The 18,726-nt window shown below is 42.7% G+C and overlaps 1 protein-coding gene across 1 annotated transcript in view; it reads left to right on the top strand.

Moving 5' to 3' along the window:
- The first annotated feature begins 4,239 nt into the window (after positions 1-4,239).
- The window catches only part of LOC139050273 (transforming growth factor beta regulator 1), a 29,318-nt gene continuing 14,831 nt past the window's right edge, over positions 4,240-18,726 (top strand). Inside the window, exons 1-3 of the mRNA XM_070526483.1 lie at positions 4,240-4,976; positions 9,998-10,294; positions 16,484-16,698. Coding sequence (XP_070382584.1) covers positions 4,500-4,976; positions 9,998-10,294; positions 16,484-16,698 — 989 coding nt within the window. The 5' untranslated portion in view covers positions 4,240-4,499. The remainder of the gene's footprint in view (positions 4,977-9,997; positions 10,295-16,483; positions 16,699-18,726) is intronic.

The following is an 18,726-nucleotide window of genomic DNA, read 5'->3' as shown; positions in this document are numbered from 1 at the left end:
GCTTACGAGGCTTACAGATTACGTGCTCGTATCTCAACGTAAACACTTACTTCTTTTTCAATGATTTTCATTTCTGTAAAAGCACAGTAAATTTCGTCAGACGAGAAGTGCAAATGTGTTTTTTATTCTTTTATACTTGGTGCTTGCTATTATACAACTTACTTATATCAACTTGCTTGTTTAGAAAACTCATAAAGAACACTCCCCCCACCTTCTTCTTTCTTCTTTTACTTTCCATTGACTCTGACTTTCATTATGCTAATAAACTTCAGAAGAGCTTGCTCTCAGGCTAGTTTGTACACACTGCTAAGAATGAAAAAATGGAGAGAAAACGGGACAAGAAAGAAAGGCCTACAGAATGCTGATTTGCGCGCGGCAATCTATATCAAGGACGGGGTGCTGGACCAGGGAAGCTAAGAAGCCGCCACAACAAACTATGGGAGCTAGGTGAATGGCCTCAATGTCCACACAGAAACATAAATATAGGAATGTTATAGAATGCTGTGTCATTCAACAACCGCGTGAATGTTGAAAAGCGGGACAGTGATTAGCTGAAAAGAGTTTCAGAGAGCTCCAGGGAGTGGGGAGGATGATACAGTAAGGGGGCTAGGGTGGTGACACGCATTAAGGGCATCAAGAATGAAGTGAAAAATTATGGGACATAGGGGGGATTGTCTCATCACTGCTCGATCGCTCAATACCAGATAGCTGTGGCCAGTTGCCTTAGCTGAGATTCACCTACCCTGTCATAGCATGTGCTGTGCTTGCTGCTTTGCAGTCTTTAGAATAGGCAGGTGTCAGGGAAGCATGCCCATAATGCCTGCAATTAAGTAATAGGCGACTTGCAAAATAGTGCCCGCTCTCTTCCATACACAGCCATGGCTGAACCACTCACTAGCAAATCTGGTAAGAAAATAACGCTGACCTTCACTGTTACTTGGGCTGCAACAAGTCTGGGCTGCAAACAAGAAGACACAAGACAGAGCGCTGTCATGTTTTTAGCACAGTTCACTTTCCTAAGTAATGTACCAACAAGGTCATAATATACATTATATAAATACATCAATTTGTAAACAAAATGTTATTTTTAATATAGTCATTTTTAAAAACAGCACAAGGATGATAACATAATTTTAGGCGTAGTCTTAGCAATGAAAAACTTTTGTCAGAAGTTAAGCAAAGTTTTGGCAACGTAAAAATGTGCATCCTCATTGCTAAAGCATTCCTGTCCGGGGAGTGCTAGGAGTTTGCCTTGGTGTGATGTAAAACCCTCCACACATTTATATAGTGCTAGAGAGAGAGGTGATGGGGGAGTGGTAGTGGCCAGTGGAGAATCCTTCCCTGAAATGAATTTCTGGCTACATCACTGAATGTCTGCAATGCCTTGTAATAGCAATAGGTCTTGGATGGAAACACTATAGATGATACCAGTGAACCTATTGAGCCTATTCCTGTTTAGTGAGGTGATGTATGTTTTCCCAAAGAATTATAGAAACTGTACAATGGAATGTTTTGTACCACCTGTAATAACCATGCTGTAAAAAAACAGAAAGGCTGAGCTTAAATGTTGTAGGAAATCTCTTAAGAGGCTCAAGGATCGGTAAAGATGACTAACTTCTGTATTCTCCACTCAACCTCCACCTGGATTCAAATGCACAGCAGCCCCACTCCTTGACACAGGCGGTTGCTTAGCTTTAATTAAACTTCATGTCAATTACTGTGAAACACAGCATCGTCTTCAGTCAAGGGGTGGCACTGCGCTCATCTCAGTAGAATGAAGCTTCCAGTCATAGATGGTTTCAGAATACAGGGCAAGTGACCTCACATTTTACTCTCTTCGTCGTGAAATCTAGACACCAAAGCCTCGGTTTGAACAAGTAATGCTTTAAGCGCTCTCTCATGCATATGTTTGCTTTAAGGCAGAGTCAGCTTACTATTTCCTGCTTCTGCCACATGCAAATGACACAAAATTATCTCAATAAAATGATTGTGATTTAAGTGGTACACACTCTCTGCAATGTGATTAAATGTTTGTAATAAAAGAAGCACTACTCATGTGCTGGTCAGCATCAGCAGCATTATGTTCACCAAGATAGCTCTTTTGTCTCAATATATTCAATATTGTTGCAAATTTAAGAGGTTTTGCAGCTAACATGTAGCTGTCAACTTGTGTCTCGAGAACATACAGCTTTAGTTGAGAGGAGCGCTATATTGCATGAGACAAAGGAGCATTTTTAGACTGCTTGTTTTATTTATGTGTGAAAAACAATTGTGAAGGTTTTAATAGCAAAGTAATACAGTAGGTGTTGGCAACGCGAACAAGCTATGCAAAGTGTATGCATTAGAAATGAACTATCCAGATGAGGACCCCCCACCCCACTGATATATGTCAATGCTATAATATCAAATGCTGTGACATTTAACACATATGGTGACTAAAAAAAAGGATAACTAAAGCAAGAGCAGCATTAATAAAACAACAATATCAACTGCAAAATTTATACAATTTTTCTCAAAACTTTTATCTTCGCATAAACTGTGGCTTCACACACTGTGGGCACTTTTGCTAACAACCTTCACATTTCACTAGTGCTAATTCTAGCTTCCCTTTAGCTTCTAGCTTGATTCTAGCTTCCAGCTCAACTGCAATGTTTTGAACGTCAGGGCATGTGCAAGTGAAAATTAGTTTGTGATGGCCATGTGGATCTGTTTCTCTGCCTGAATAATAGGGAGAGGAGGGCAATATAATTGCCTTGAGAACTATTAAGCAGAAGCAGCATGGTGGATGAGGAGCAGTGGCCAGAATAAAACATTTCAGGAGTTCAATGTAGTAAGGATACAGGAGTCATATGATTAACTTCGCAAGAATATGAGGCCATTATAACACCAAGGGAAACAGACTGGCCCATCACACTGAATTTTCAAATATCGTAACTGGTCTAGAACACCTTGCACAGCTGCTGTAATTAGAAAAAAAAAAAAAGTAGCATTGTCTTAAAAAGACAGCTTTTTTGTTTGTTTACTCTGCTATGCCACTGTACACATTATTACTATTACTTTTTTTTCTTTTGGAACAGAAAGTCACCATATGCCTGGAGGTTTTAGATCACCTTCTTGGTGTGCTCCCGATATATGAACAGTTCGAAAACATTAACATTGTTGCTTGGTTTATTGCTCAAGTAGAGCGGCACGTAACGACTGACTACGGAACCAGGCGTGTGAATATGCACACCCTGTATCCAATCAACCCCTATATCAATCAATTTTGTACAATTACACCTCCATATATTGAACTTTAATGTAACAAACCGTTTTACTTTGCAGAACTTATTTGGTGTGCATATAGAAATCTTCAATTTATTGAATTCTGTTTATCTGCAATTTCAATTTACGGAAACTATAAATTCTTCTAAAATTTAAATGAGGATATGTGTTGCATTTGAACTGTAAATTCTATGGACGTACAAGCGCTTTCCGGGAGTAAAGCTTCACGATTTCCTTCCAAAGTTTATTCGACTTAAGGACAAAATTCTGCAGCAAAGTTATAAACGACCACAGGTGACAAGCAGCTGAATGCGAGGTATCTGGTACAGACCCACGGGGGAAAACTTAAAAACCACAATAGCACACATTCAGGCGAGTATGTAAACAGGCGAACTAAGCAGGGAACAAAAACAACACAGCACTGCTTTCATAGGTCCCGAATGATCAGAGTTTCGTCAGAGTTGGTGCAAGCACGCATCCGCAGATAAAACGGGCTCCCACCGTGCATTGACCAATACTTCGAGAGCTGACGCCTACACAATAACCGGGGTAGGTTACAGCACTTGTTTCTGCTCTGATCGTATAGTGTTCGAATGATGTCGCGACAACGCAAGTACTTGCAATAGGGGCGACGACCTTCCACAACTCCAGAACATCACAAAAGACCGTTTGCACATGTACTAACCAGCCAAACAAACTAACCACGGCAGCGAAGACCACTTAAATCGAACATACAACGCAGAAACACCTCGTAAAGGTTTCACCATAGAGAAAGGTTACACCTTGTTGCACAGACGCTCACAAGAAATTCAAGAAATGACCAAAGCGCACTACCGCCGCCTTTTAAAAATCCAACGGGAGCCAAGCCAAATCAGTAATAAGTTGGCTATTTGGGTGAACGCAACGTACCCGTTAGAACCACCGGGTACGCCCAACGCCGGCCTCCCAAATGGTGCAAGCAAATCCACAGAAAAGCCATTGCCGACCATGGATTGAATGTCGTAGCCGAGCCAAGCTAATATTTTCGTGTTTGTTTCACGTGCGCTAATGCAGGGTTGATGTCTTCTATTTCGGATGATTAGAAGCGGTAATGCAATAATTAGACAAATGTGGAAGTAGCGACAGAACCCTCTAATCGGTTCCTATTTTGTGCAAGAACATTTCATTGGAAGGACGGCGTTTGAATGGTTGAGTGAGTTTTGACTGTTAAGTAGGCAGCCAGGTTCAAAGTAAAGATGACTGACGACGTATCAGATGATTCTAGCGACTTGGATGCTGGCATTCCAGCTCACACAATTAAATATTTTCCTCGTAGCGGTCGTCAGAAAGGACCAAGTAATTTGGCTCTCAAACGGGCCAACCTCATGTTCACGATGGAAAATGAACGCTACCGCACGAAGTGCCGTAAGCTTGAGCGTTTTATGAAGGATTTGGTCATAGAGAGCGCAGCACTCTGCGACCAAGTGGCACGCGTGCAAGAGTCAATCTTTGTGGCCAAAGAAGAGCGGCGTTTCCTCCTGAAGAAGTTCCTCCAGTACCGTCAGCAACGGGATGGACCCGTTGAAACAGTGCGGCCAGCACCCGTCAGCGCTCCAGCGCAGGCGGGTGGTTCGACACCGCCGTCCACACCAGCACTCGGGGGTGTTTTGGACAGCACCGACAAGGCGCAGGCGAAGGCTTCAAAAAAGGTCCTCAAGCGACGTAACACTAAGGTTTGTAAGCAGATGCTAGCGAAAGCACATGTTACTCACGTTACAATTGCACTGTGTTCAAACTAGGAACCTTCGCTTAAGTTTGAACGACGGAGAAGTGACATATGCTAATTGCACATTTCACTTGTCCAAAGTGATCATGTGAAGAGTGGGTGTCTTTTCATTGGGTTGGATATTGCAGAGAACGAAGGTTAGTGGTGGTGTGCTGCAGTTAATGCATTGCTCATGTACTGCGCATAAGTGCTGTGGAGAAGAACACATCTATACGAATCAATTTAGGTTGATAACAGACTTTGGAGGTGTAGAGCTTGCGAAATCCCGTTGCCATGTATGTCTTTTTTATGAGTAAGAGGGGAAAGTGAAGTTGGCATGGTCCATTAACTGCATTGGGGTAAAGAAAATGTTCTTCTGCACAGTGACACAGAAGCGTCACATTGTGTTGTCATGTTACTTATATGATGTGAAACAGGGGCAGGTATAATAAAGGGATTTGCAACACCCATGTCCACCTTTTCCTGACTTGCATTCCTTTATGATCTTTTCTGCTTGTAGCAACAGCATGCATGCTGTCTGATCATTGAATACAATAGCAATCAATTGCAGGTTTGTTTGTATTGCTTGAGCAGAGTGTGCCCACCTGCTGAGTGATGAAAATGGGATGAGGATACAGTGTGGCCATGTGTGTATTACAAAGTTGTAACACTTCGCATGAAGCCTTTGGACCTTTCATTCATTGTCACCATTAGCTGACTTTTATTTCCACTGTAGGACGAAGGCCTCTCCCAGTGATCTCTAATTACCCCTGTCTTGCGCTAGCTGATTCCAAGTTGCGCCTGCAAATTTCATCACCTTGCCTAATTTTCTGCCATCCTTGATTGCACTTTTCTTTCCTTGGCACCCATTCTGTAACTCTAATGATCTGCCAGTTATCCGCCCTGTGCATCACATGGCCAGCCCAGCTCCATTTTTTTTCCTCTTAAAGTCAATCTAGAATATATGCTACCCTCATTTGCTTTCTGATCCACACTACTCTCTTCCCGTCTCTTAACATTGGGGCTAAAAAAAAGATTTCCATTGCTCTTTGCATGGTCCTTAGCTTGTTCTCAAGCTTCTTTGTTAACCTCCAAGTTTCTGTCCCATATGTTAGTACCGGTGAAGTGCAATTATTGTGCACTTCTATTTTCAACGACGACAGCGGTAAGCTCCCTGTCATCTTTCGGCAAGGCCTGCTGTATGCGCCTCAACCAATTTTTATTCTTCTGTAAGTTTCCTTTTCATGATCAGGGAGATCATGATCTGTGAGTAATTGACCTAGATAAGCATATTCCTGCACGTATTCTAGAGGCTGACTGGTAACCATGAATTATTGTTTCGTTTCCGGGCTATTGAACATTACCTTTGTATTCTGCATATTAATCTTCAGCCCTACTCTTACACTTTCTTGGTTAAGGTCCTCAATCATTTGTCGCAATTCGTCCCCAGTGTTGCTGAACAGGACAATGTCGTTTCCAAACCAAAGGTTCTTGAGATATTTGATGTTAATCCTCACTCCTAATCTTTCCGTCTATAGCTTGAATACCTTATTATTTTAACTAATTTCTTATTTATGTATTTCATTATTTTACACTCTTTATTATTGTACTGTAAAGGACAAAAAGAAGGCTTTTGAGGTACATATATTACTATTTTAATGTTTGACGTTGTATAGGAAGACATGTTGTAAGTTATCTCTATAGTTAACTTTTTCATAAACACCTGGTTTCTGTTGTGTTGACTGTGCATAGCTACATTTTTACTATATTTAGTGACAAATCAAGAACATGGTGGCAACTACCTCGCAATGAGAACATATACACATGTTAGTGGATCACTTTGTTCGATTGTCCCACTTCTTCCCGATCCTTGCTCCCCGCATTCCTGCCTTTGCCTTACTGAAGTGATGCTTTGGCGGGAACCTTCTCCTCTAGGGAGTGGGGGCTTATAAGGTTCAAAGGATACCCATCTGTAAAGAGCTTCACTCGGCCTTTTGTAGTGCATCTTATCTGCTATAGCCTGCAAGCTGCTGTTCATGCATTCATGGAGATGCCAAGGGTTTAGGTTGAGTTGAAGGCTCTTCTAATTTGTTTCCATGTATTAATGTATCTGTGTTTCTGCTGCGGGCTGATGCTGTGTGTGTAGTGCATGGCCATGGCATGTTTATTGCTGAGCCACTGGGTTGCCTCCTCTTCATTTCTGTACAGTCTAAGGAAATTATTGTCTGGAAGCATCGAGTGGGACAGAGTTCAGGTTCAGCATGCTCTTGTGGGAGAAGCCTTTCGTGCATTGATGTCTTCTCACTGACAGTGAGAGCTAAAGGGCCCCTCATCACGTCCTATTGCGAATTCGATTATACACTGGAAATTGTTACCCGCCATCTAGGGAAAGTTTTACTGAAATTATTTTTCAAGTCATTTCATTATTGGAGGAGCTAGGATAAGTTGAACTTTCTGTTACCATGCCACCAGGAGGCAAGTGTCACCGCAAACAATGACTCTTTCTTTGCCTTGACTAACTTACTCAAGCGACGTTCCTTTCCTGCCTTCTGCCATATCAGAGCTGAGGGACAATATCAGGTTCGTGTGACGAGCTCTGCCTCATCTCTCTCTCTCTCTCTCTCTTTTTTGGTGGCACATTTGAAGTGGCGGCATTATGCTTTCCTCATTGGATGATTAACCAGAGTTACATGCCACGGCTGGTGACATTGCAAATAGTGCGTCTTGCATTGCGTAGAGGCATCTGTGCTTGTGACCTTGAATCTCATTCACTCGTAGCATGGCTCCATCCAGAGGAAGGGTGCACGGCCTTCTGTTTGAAATTTGAACCATTCTTGCACCACACGGCCATTTTAGTCTTTGTGGATGCGATCGCCATTGTGTGACCTATGAGCCGCACTTGTTTGTTTGCAATGCCCAGACCTGGTGAGGGGCCCTTTAGGAGTCATTTTTTGGGGGGTGAGCCTGATTAGCCATTTAAGTACATCAGGCTGCTGCTGTTGCTACAAACCTTGTCAGTTCTGAATGTTTTTCTTAAGTGTGGCTTTTTGAGAGTGTTAAATTCCAAAATTAAATTCATGTGGTAGTGCCACCACCCCCCATATGCACATGCACTCACAGACACACACATAAACAGGTCAATCATACAATCCATTTATGCTCATGGCAAGCTGAAAACTTGTGTGTCCATTTACTCTAAGTTCAACTTCCTTCAGTTTGACCCTGGCAGGGGACACAAACTTTATTGTATTTATCCATCATTCAAACTAAAAGCAAATATTTGGAGTGCATTTGAGCCATTTGCTGTTTTCGAACATAGTTAAATTAAATGTGGGCCAAATTAGCCATTGCCATGTTCATGGAAGTTGAATGTACCAGCACCCACCATGGTTGCTCAGTGGCTATGGTGTTGGGCTGCTGAGCACGAGGTCGCGGTATTGAATCCCGGCCACGGCGGCCGCATTTCGATGGGGGCGAAATGCGAAAACACCCGTGTGCTTAGATTTAAGTGCACGTTAAAGAACCCCAGGTGGTCAAAATTTCCGGAGTCCTCCACTACGGCGTGCCTCATAATCAGAAAGTGGTTTTGGCACGTAAAACCCCAACTATTATTATTATTATTGAATGTACCATTGTGTGCCCACCTGAGCAGGCTGCACCCACTAATAATGAAGACTGCTTTGGAAAAGTATGCGTTTGTGTTTTGAATCCTGACCGCCATATGACATGGTTTGAGGTGTTGATGCCTTTGAATTTGCATTATTGTCACACCATCTGTATATTTTAAGTATCCTGAAAGCAGTGTTATGTTTACTAAATGTTCGAAAATATCCGAGATCAGAAGGCATAGATCGTGTACAAAGGGCACAATTAGTCGTTTGTAGAGTAGTACTCTGTTCCATTAATGCTTTCATATTTTTCTAAGAGGCATTTTGCTTGGAGCCAACAGGTGTTTTATATAACCTCAGCTAAACTGATACTTAGGTAGATACAACTAATGGAACATCTCAGAATATTTTGTGTTGTGCTAAATTAGCTAATTAGTTATAATCATTATGCTAATGTTTAAACATTCATTTTAGTGTGCAAGTTATTTTCGTTGAAGTGCATTAAAAACCACCCAGCTAGAAGAAGAAAAGTGCCTGAACAAGGCGCCACGCTGCATCTCGAGGTGACGCAAAACCGGCACCATGAAACTCGCAGACCGCTGGCATTCAAAAGAGCACAGGCAACCCTGTCTCGGCACCAAAAGATGACAATGCCCTGTATCTGCCCTATAAATGTCGCCTATTGGTGATGACAAATAAAACTTCAGCGTACTAGAAGTTACAGCTTGAGTAATATTGTGAACAAACATTGGGAAGAACTAGGAAGCAATATTTTTTGGAACTTGTTTGGGCAGTAACTAGCGTGTTTAATGCAGTCCTGTACAAAGGATTGGGGGCCATATACCGCATTTTAAGTTTTGACTGGTTGCCCGGATGATCTTGTTTTGTTCTCACGACTTGCCCGGATAACGGCTCTGGCTTTTGGCTCAAGGCCGCTTGAAGGTCGCCGACAACGGGAGCTAAAAACATATAATGCTTAAAATGTTCGCAATTTCTTTAGCCTAATTAGTAAACTAAACATCTCACTAAGTTTGTTCATATTTGCTTTTGATGGAACAGTATATAGTTGCTCTCACCTGTCTGTTTGGTGCCACCTTTTTTTTCACTGTCTGGTTTAAGTACGGTAACTTGAAACACCCTGCGAAATGCTGTGCCAAGAAGCTAGTGCACAAATGCTGTCTGATAAATTTGTGAAATTTAATTTCCTGTTTATTTGTTAGCAATATCCTTATGCTATGATGGTGTTATTAGGTAAATAGTCTTTGTCTTTTTTCTACAGTGTTCCTTTGTGCACTAATATGGGTGTTATTTCTGTAGTACATAGACATTTGACCAGCCGTTTGAAATCACCTTGGTGTAAAGCAGTGTTGTGTGCCTACAGGAGGGGCTTACCGAGGAAGCACCGCGGCCTAAACGAAGAAAGCCGGCAGGAGCAGACAAGCGACTAGTAGCACCTATTCCACTGGACTCATGCGGTCGACCCTTGTTTCCTATTGTGTTGCCTGGTTGCAAAGTGCATAGCCTTGGGGAGATTGTCACTGACAGAGCTGGATTCCACTGCCAGGAGAGCCTGTACCCTGTTGGCTACTGTAGCTCCCGGATTTACGCAAGCGTTCTGAATGCCAATCATGCCTGCATCTACACGTGCACCATTCTGGATGCTGGCACTGGACCTCGGGTATGCTTATGCTTGTACTGTCTGTAAATTCAGCTTGTATTTCTCACAAAAATTGTGAACTTTTTCTGTTTTTTCTTTAAAAAGGAATTTTTAGTTTTCATGTCAGTATTTCTTTTCATAAAAAACACACACATATATATATATTCCCCTTGTAGTCAGTATAAGAACTTGCATTTGTACTGAAAAGAATGCTTATTACATGCCCCTGATCATTTTTACACATTTTGGACTGCTGAGGTCCATGGGCCAAGTGAGACACCAGTTGCAAACTGTAGCTAGGTAACATTAAAATTAAATTCAGGTTTTTTTTTTTGTTTCAAAACCACAATATGATTATGAGGCTGCTAAGTAGCAAGACGAACCTGGTTTGTTTTGGATTTTATGCTAAAATGTAAAAAGCTGTGAAGTACAAAAAGATATTTTGTGTGTTGGGGAGAGAGAGAAACGAAGTGGGAAAGGCCGCGAGGTTAACCAAGGACATGCCTGGTTGGCTGCCCTAAACTTGGGGAGTCAAGTTATTTTAGTAAATGAGAAGAAAAAATGGCCCTGAGGTTGAGCCCTGTGGTACTTTGGGAAGGTATCTGATGAGAATTAATTACAGACACATATTTGTACATATTTGTCTGCTTGCTTAACCTTGCATTTGAAAACTATATGTGACGTAGTTTTATCGGTGTTTTTGGCTTTAGCTGAACACCCATTGTAGCTAAACATGTTACATTGAAATGCAGTGTTGTGCATCTGTTTGTGTAATACGCCCCTTATACCCGCCATGGTGGCATGGTGGCTTTGGCGTTGTTGCTAAGCCAGAAGGTGTGGGATTGAATCCAGGCTACAAGCCGCATGTCGATGGGGCTGAAATACAAAAACGCCCGTCGACCGTTCATTGCATGCCTGTTAAAGAGCCCCAGGTAGTCAAAATTAATCCGTAGTCCCTCACTACAGCATGCCTCATAACCGCAGAATTCATTTTAATTTGTAACCCACCCCTTATGCAATACCCCCACCCCTCCCCATTTAGAAGGGTCCTTAAGGTAATGAAATGCTGTACCACACAGGAACTCCTCTGGAAGATATGCATTTCCCTTTTTATGATTGCCGAATCAATACTGTGGTCACACTTAAAAGGGCCCTGCAGTACTTTTTTGAACATGGTAAATAAATACGCCTAGTCACTGAGCTGGGCTTTCGTGAACACTTGACCCAAGCATTATCCATGCACATGCAGCAGTGGGCCTCACATTTTTCTCAAAAGACTGCCTGATTTTTCCTTCAACTTCTTGAAGTTCATATCACCTTCTGTATTTACAGCGACGTACTGATCAGCAAGATAGCTGTTTGCTGGTTTATACATCATGACTACGAAGGAGTTTATTTATTTATTTATTTATTTATTTATTTATTTATTTATTTATTTCATATGGACTGCTAGCCTCTATATGGAAGCTGTTGCAGGGAAATATACATTCCAAAAAAATATGAATGACAAACTATTATGCACGTGTTTATACTGCAGCCAACAACGAGGCATAGTTAAGCAGTCAGTAAGGGGGTGTGGCCTTGCTGCTCCAGCCCTTATCGAAAAAGGGTAATAAAGAACAATTGGCAGGACTATGAATGAAAAAATCTCTGTGACCGGATAAGGCAGTGGCACCATCTGGTGGGTGAAAATAATATAATACTACTGTGCTTGTGTGATTATAGGTAAAGAAACGTGGGCATCGCACCACATCAGCACAACAGCATAGCTGTGCTGATGACAAAAAGCAGGGGATGGCCATGAAGGTATGGTAGGGGTAAAATTTTACTGCTGAAAACTGCGCTTGTACAAAGTGCACTTGAAAAGGTTTTAGGTTTTGTTGGGAAATATTTGAAGAGATGCCCTTTAGTAAGACACACATTCCATGTCTTTAAAAGATGTTGCCGGGCCCATTTAATGGCAAAGTGTCATCCTGGGGCTCTTAAATTTTTCTGCTCATACACATACAAAAATCTCTCAGTAGTTGTTCTGCAGCCATTGTTGAAAATGTGGACATCAGTTATCTCTATTGTCCTTGCATTTCCAAGCCATCTCCTTGCATAAACATTCGGTGTCGTGTACTTGAGCCACTCTCCTAGTAATGTCAACACATGTGAAACCAGTGCAACATTTATGTTTAGGAAAAGCACAAAAGGCAGCACCGTAAATGGAAGAAAGAGCAGTACGATGCTTTCCTTTGTCATACTGCCTTTGCATTGTGTGCAGGCATATGTGATTTCCAAACTACTCAGCTTTCTGTTGCAGTAGGATGTTGTTTGTTGTCATCTTTATTAAAGTAATGATATGAGCCCTCGTACAGAATAGACAAAGTGCGAATGACCGTCGAAACATGGAGCAGAGGAGAAAGATGTTTGGCTGTGTGCCCCTTTCTAAGGACCCAGCTGACATCAACTACCTGAGTCAGTCACTTGTTTTGTGCCTTCAAAATAAATGCCTCTCGCAACAGCCCATCATAAGTTGTGGGGTGTACCTTGCACCTCCACCATTACTGTTATATGTGAGAAGTGTTTATATTGAAGGCATGAAGCTAGCGATACAGGATGCTTGATGTCAGTTGTGTCTGCTGCAGAGACAGCATGCCAAATGTATTTCTCTACTGTGCACCTCAACTATCATTTGTGCTTTGTCTGTATTCTGTGCAAATGTTCTTGACAATATTTTACTGTTCTGAATCATTTACTTAGTCAAAGTTATAAAATATAGAATTTTTTTTTTCAGCGTGAACTCCTTTTGAGCTATGGCATTGCACTGCTAAGCATGAGGTAGAGAAATCAAATCACGGCCACGGCAGCCATATTTCGAGGATGGCGAAATGCAAAAACGCCCGTGTGCCTTGCATTGGGTGCATGTTGATGAACACTAGATGGTTTTACTTATTCCAGAGTCCCCCACTACATTATGGCTCATAGTCATATTTTGGTTTTGGCTTGTAAAATGCCAGAATTAATTTTTTTTGTTTAATTTCCTTTAAGACATCGTCTACTAAGCCATACTTTTTGACAATCTGAACAATTTTTTGTTTTGTTTCCACGTGTGCTTTAAAACAAAAATCTGGCCGAGATGAGTTCCTGCATTTGTGCTGAAACTTCTTACAGCATTGCACCATGTAAAACATACTGCATCACCAGACGGCACGTTGTTTTTATTGAAGCCTAATGAAAGAGGATGCAGTGGAGAAAGCAACGCAGTGGAAAGGAATAAGGTAGTCTTGTGGTTTTTGTATTGACAAGCATACTTTCTGTTTGCAGCAAGGATACGTGAGGCCTCTGCATGTGACTAAATAGAACTGCTTGTTAAGCATATTAATATTTGTAAGTGTGTAATGGTCATAATCAATTCCTTTCAGACATAAGGCAGGTGTGTTAATTTATGTAGAAAGGTACAATATTCTTAAAAAATTATTTTTCTTATGTTACACTTAGTATAAGTGCACCTGAGCAAATTCCATCACAGACATGCTTTTTTTTATCTCAGGATTGTAGACCTGTTTCCTCGGTCACAGCCTAATGCTGAATTCCAATGGCGGAGTCGGAGCAGCCGACAGATTCCGCGAGCGAGCCCTCGACTCTGGCGCAGAGCAACGTCTCCAGATCCGCGAGTGGAACACAACCTGCGCCACCGGAGCAAGGCGGAAGCGGAAGTTCTATCACCGAGTTACCCAGGATACCTTGCTTGTTGTCATTTCCTTGCGCTGTTTGCTCCCAGCACTGCCGCACCGGTCAATTGTCTCTTCAGCGCCGTTCACCTGTTTTTTTTTTTTTTTAAGTGCGGAATGGATATCTCGTCAAGCGTGCAGCAGCTTTTGCTTCCTCGCGAGTCGTGACTGGTGGCGCCTCCCAGCAGACAAACGTGGTAAAGGAAATACGTCACGCAGAGTTCCGGTCCCCTCCGCCGAAATCGGCGGAGGGGACCGCCGAATCTTTTTCTGCTCCACAGAGTGACTCCCGCTCTCAATACCCTCCGACTCTCTCATTGGAACACTTTACTCCCGCCCTCACTCTGCCATTGGAACAAACTTGCTCCGAAACGAGCAGGAAAACTTGCTCCGACTCCGCCATTGGAATTCAACATAATATATTTTTATCTTTTGATAAGCTGAACAGTCTTCCAACTTTCCTTCATTTTTGTATTGAAGGAGTGTGTGGTATACAGAAAATTGTGATTCACATTATGAAACTACACCCGCCGTGGTTGCTCAGTGGCTATGGTGTTGGGCTGCTGAGCACGAGGTCGTGGGATCGAATCCCGGCCACGGCGGCTGCATTTCGATAGGGGCGAAATGCCAAAACACCCATGTACTTAGATTTAGGTGCACGTTAAAGAACCCCAGGTGGTCGAAATTTCCGGAGTCTTCCACTACGCCTCATAATCAGAAAGTGGTTTTGGCACGTAAAACCCCATAATTAAATTTAAATAAATTATGAAACTATAAATTGCTTATTTTACAGAATTGTACCTTTTGTGCAAGTCTTTTTTTGCAATGGAAGAGCCCCACGGCCAGTTTGTGCACTTTAACAGCACAGACCTGGGACACACTGCAAGTAATTGAAGATGGCATAACTTAGTGGCCTCTTGAACGAAGAAACCAGTCAAAAACACAAAGGACTAGAGGAGAGGTTCACACCACAACGACTGGACTATCAACTGAGGTTTATTAGAATCGGTGTAGTCCCAGCAAGGCCAGCAGAGCATGCGCAACTGCATCATCGCTAATCACATAGCATGAAAAGACAAGAAACGCTGATGTGAATGTGTGTTTTTAGTGGCCTCTTTATGCAGGCTGTAGAAAGCCAAAATTATAGGTGTCAGCTTGTGATAGCCCAGCTTCTCTGGACAGACAGTCATACTGTTAGACTGTAATTTATCACTATCACATATTGGTGCTTGCAGTTTCAACTGGCAGTAAAGGAATTTTCTACTGAAAACTGGGATTGCTTTCAGGTGAAGCTTTCCTCTGTGATTTCACACTTTAAGAACTTCACGTAAATGGCCATAATGTTCTTGAGCATTGCATTTGTGGTGATGGATCGGTCCATTAAGGCAAGTAACAGTGTCTCTGGTTAATAATTGCTCTGGGTTATGGTAAGAGTCTGATCATTGCAAGTATAGCAAGGTAAAATATGTTTTGTTAGATGCCTGAAAGTTATATATTTGTTGTAATGAAATCTGTACAGGAGAGGTGAATAAATAGCTCATGTTAGCAAGGAATTAGGTACAGAGTGGCCCTTCATAAAAGGGAACACGCGAGCATGTGGCCATGTGCTCTGCGGAGGTTGCTTAGAGCGCCAGCAACAGGCAACAGGGGGAAGCACATCCGCTTGTAGCGCCATCTACTGGTGGCCAGACTAAACAGACATGGCTGATAGGCAAGCGGCTGTGGACTGCATCCCACACCAGGTGGATGCGCAACAGGCGGGGCCTGCAATGCAGCGTCTGCTGCTAGCAAACAGCACGCGATATGCTAGCACATTGCAAACGTGTAAGGACCAACATATGCCCGCTAGTTAATAGGCACTCCCAGAGTATTTTAATGCCTAAGAATTCTTCGGTGAGAACCGCAAGATCTGTCCGCCATGTGAAAAGTGTAATGCCTTGTATCTGCACGAAAATGCGTAATGTGCAAAGTTACGACATATAATTATTTATAATAGTGTAAATGTAGATGATTGGTAGCTTTATCAGTGATGAGGACTGGACGAACAATGAAAAACTGGATGGACGGACGAACAAAGTTCCGAGGGCAGAAGCCCTAGAATGCTTACGCATTAATTATAGGTACGCCAGGAGTACCTAATAACTATTGGGCGTGCATTGACACTTCCACGTTGCCAGTGCGCTTGTGCATCCAATGCTGTTTGCTAGCAGCAGGCGTTGCGCTGCAAGCCCCACTCCTTGCCCAACTGTCATAGGGGAAGGAGGGGGGGGGGGACTCACAGTTAATTCTAGCAGGCGCTTGCCTATCGGCCATGCCAGGTTATTTTAGTCGCCAACAGATGACACCACAAGTGTGCTTCTCCTTGCTGCCACTTGCTGGCGCTCTAAGCAGCCTCCGCAGAGCATGGACGAGGCGCTCGCGTGTTCCATTTCATAAAGGACCACCCTGTACAATGTGTGTTTTTACTCAATATTTTTTTAATTTTCTTTTTCAGTTTGAAATTGTTGCTGAAGATGCACCTGAACGACCTTTTGTGGGCAGCAGTCCAGATGAATGCTATGTTGCACTTTTGAGAGCAGTCAATCGAACATGTGGGGCAGAGGTCATTGTGCCTGCGGCTCGAGGTGCAGATTTTTTCGCTTTGCCTCATCCAACTATTCAGAACCTGGTCCAGAGCTGCCCTGGCGCACGCAAGTGCCCCAATTACAGGTTAGATTTTCATTTGAACTAGTGCATCTTGCACATGCATGCATTGTAAGAGTTGGAGTCGGGCATGTAAAAAGGTGGTAGTGGGCCCATGTCGTCGTCCAACTCATCCACGCATGGGACGTGGTTGAAGGGAGGAACTTGCTTTCATTGAGCACAAGGAATACAGGATTTATTTACAATATCTACATGAAGGGTGGAGAACGTTACATTTCATCAGTCTGGCATGAATGAAAACGAAGCACACTGAGCAGCCAAAAATGGCTGCTGAAACACACTCTGTCCTCCCTAGATTTCTAGGCGAAGGAAAACTGTCATCCAGCCTGCGTCCAATCGGAGCGTCCAAAGTCGTCAATGTATCCTTTGAGGGCGAGGGATCGCACATTCATCCCCGCACTTTTGTTTCACTGAACACATCGAGCGGAGAGGGCCCTTGCAGACAGCGGTTGTCACGCTTGACTCAAGCTGGCACCTCTTTATTCCAGAGCTGACTCCGCAGTTAGCCGCCGTGTCTGTCAAATAACTGTGACGATTACTGGGGCCTGTGAGAAAGTGCCGTAAAACACCTTTTTCTAGGAGTTCTCTTCCTCCAATTAGACCGTGAAGGCGACAGCGAGCCAACTAACAATACTTGGTCCACCAAACATGGCTAGCCTTGCTAGCGCCGTTGGGCTGACCGAAGGAGTCACATTGTTGGCTTCATGAAGCAATTTGTCGCAGCGGGCTGGGAGAGGTTCGAAGGTCACTATCCCCACAGGCCGATCGTAGCAGCATCTTGTTCAATTTTTATGAATATTTCATGTGTTATGTTAAAGTGAGAACTATCTGGAACTGGCTGCTAACCCGTCGTTCAACCCATATGTTTAGAGGAGAGTGAAGTGCCAAAAATCTTGAGACATTTACAGCATGTTTTGCCGATGGAACCAAGCTCTAAAAGGACACTAAAGGAAAACATTAAATCCATTTAGACTGATAGAGTATTCTTTCAAACTCTATTTTCATTAACTTCACAGTAATAGTTTGATTACTAGAATAAAAAATTAAGGCAAAACATTTTGAATTTCGCGCCGAAACCCTAGCACCAGTGTGTTAGTGTGACATCACAGATTTCAAACACTTTTTACGTATTTGCGCCACTGTGGCTTAGTAAAAGTTCATGAATATTGTTAAGTTCTATGTTAGAATGCAATGTAAGCCATCTTTACTATTAAAAAAAAAACTACGTACGGACCTCGCTGCAAATAACCACTTCCATGCTGCCAGCTGGCCTTTAGTTTTCTTTTTTTTTTTAATGACAGCATTAGGAGTGTCAAAGTGGAAAAAAGTGTGTGTATGTGTGTGGGAAGCTGGTCACATGGTAGACGTAGAGAGTGGATGGGAGAGCTTAGAAGAGTGTTGTGCATTTGTTATAGTGCAACTGACGGTGGTCTGCTTCAGGCCACCGTCACTTGCACTTTACTTTTTGACGAGGCAGGACATGTATCGAGTGAGCTTTTGAACAACACGTCAATATGGTAGATGCGGTTTAAGTCATGCATCCGGGACCTCAAATAGTTGCGACTTAATGCTAACATATTTCTCTTGTATTTACCACTAAATCGCCACAGTAGTGCTGTGCAGCGTGATCGCTGCGATTAAAAAGAGCAAACTGAAGGCGCGAGCGGCAAGGGGATTTGGAGAAGAAGAGGTCAGTAGGGGAGGAGTGTCACTGCATTAAGCTTATTCGGGGGGGTTTACATCCAATGACTCAATCTGAACTACAGATGTCGCAGTGCTTCTAGTGAGTGGCAAAGCAAAGTCATTCATGGGCAGGATCTTGGTTTGAGCTATAGTTGGTGCTGTTGCATTGCCAAGAAATGTCCTTGAATAACCCACTGTGGTGTTCGTTAACCCTAGCTTCTTGATGACTTCTGTCTGAAAATACCTCCAGTCACTTAATCAGCACTTAATACAAAAATAGTATGAAAGCTGCCTTTATGCTGTTTTTCAAAACTTCTTTATTGGTGTAGAATGCAAGGGTTTATGACTGTT

Source organism: Dermacentor albipictus, chromosome 1, assembly GCF_038994185.2.
Source record: "Dermacentor albipictus isolate Rhodes 1998 colony chromosome 1, USDA_Dalb.pri_finalv2, whole genome shotgun sequence".
In the NCBI taxonomy this organism is placed as follows: Eukaryota; Metazoa; Arthropoda; class Arachnida; order Ixodida; family Ixodidae; genus Dermacentor; species Dermacentor albipictus.
This window is presented reverse-complemented; position numbering and strand designations above follow the sequence as displayed.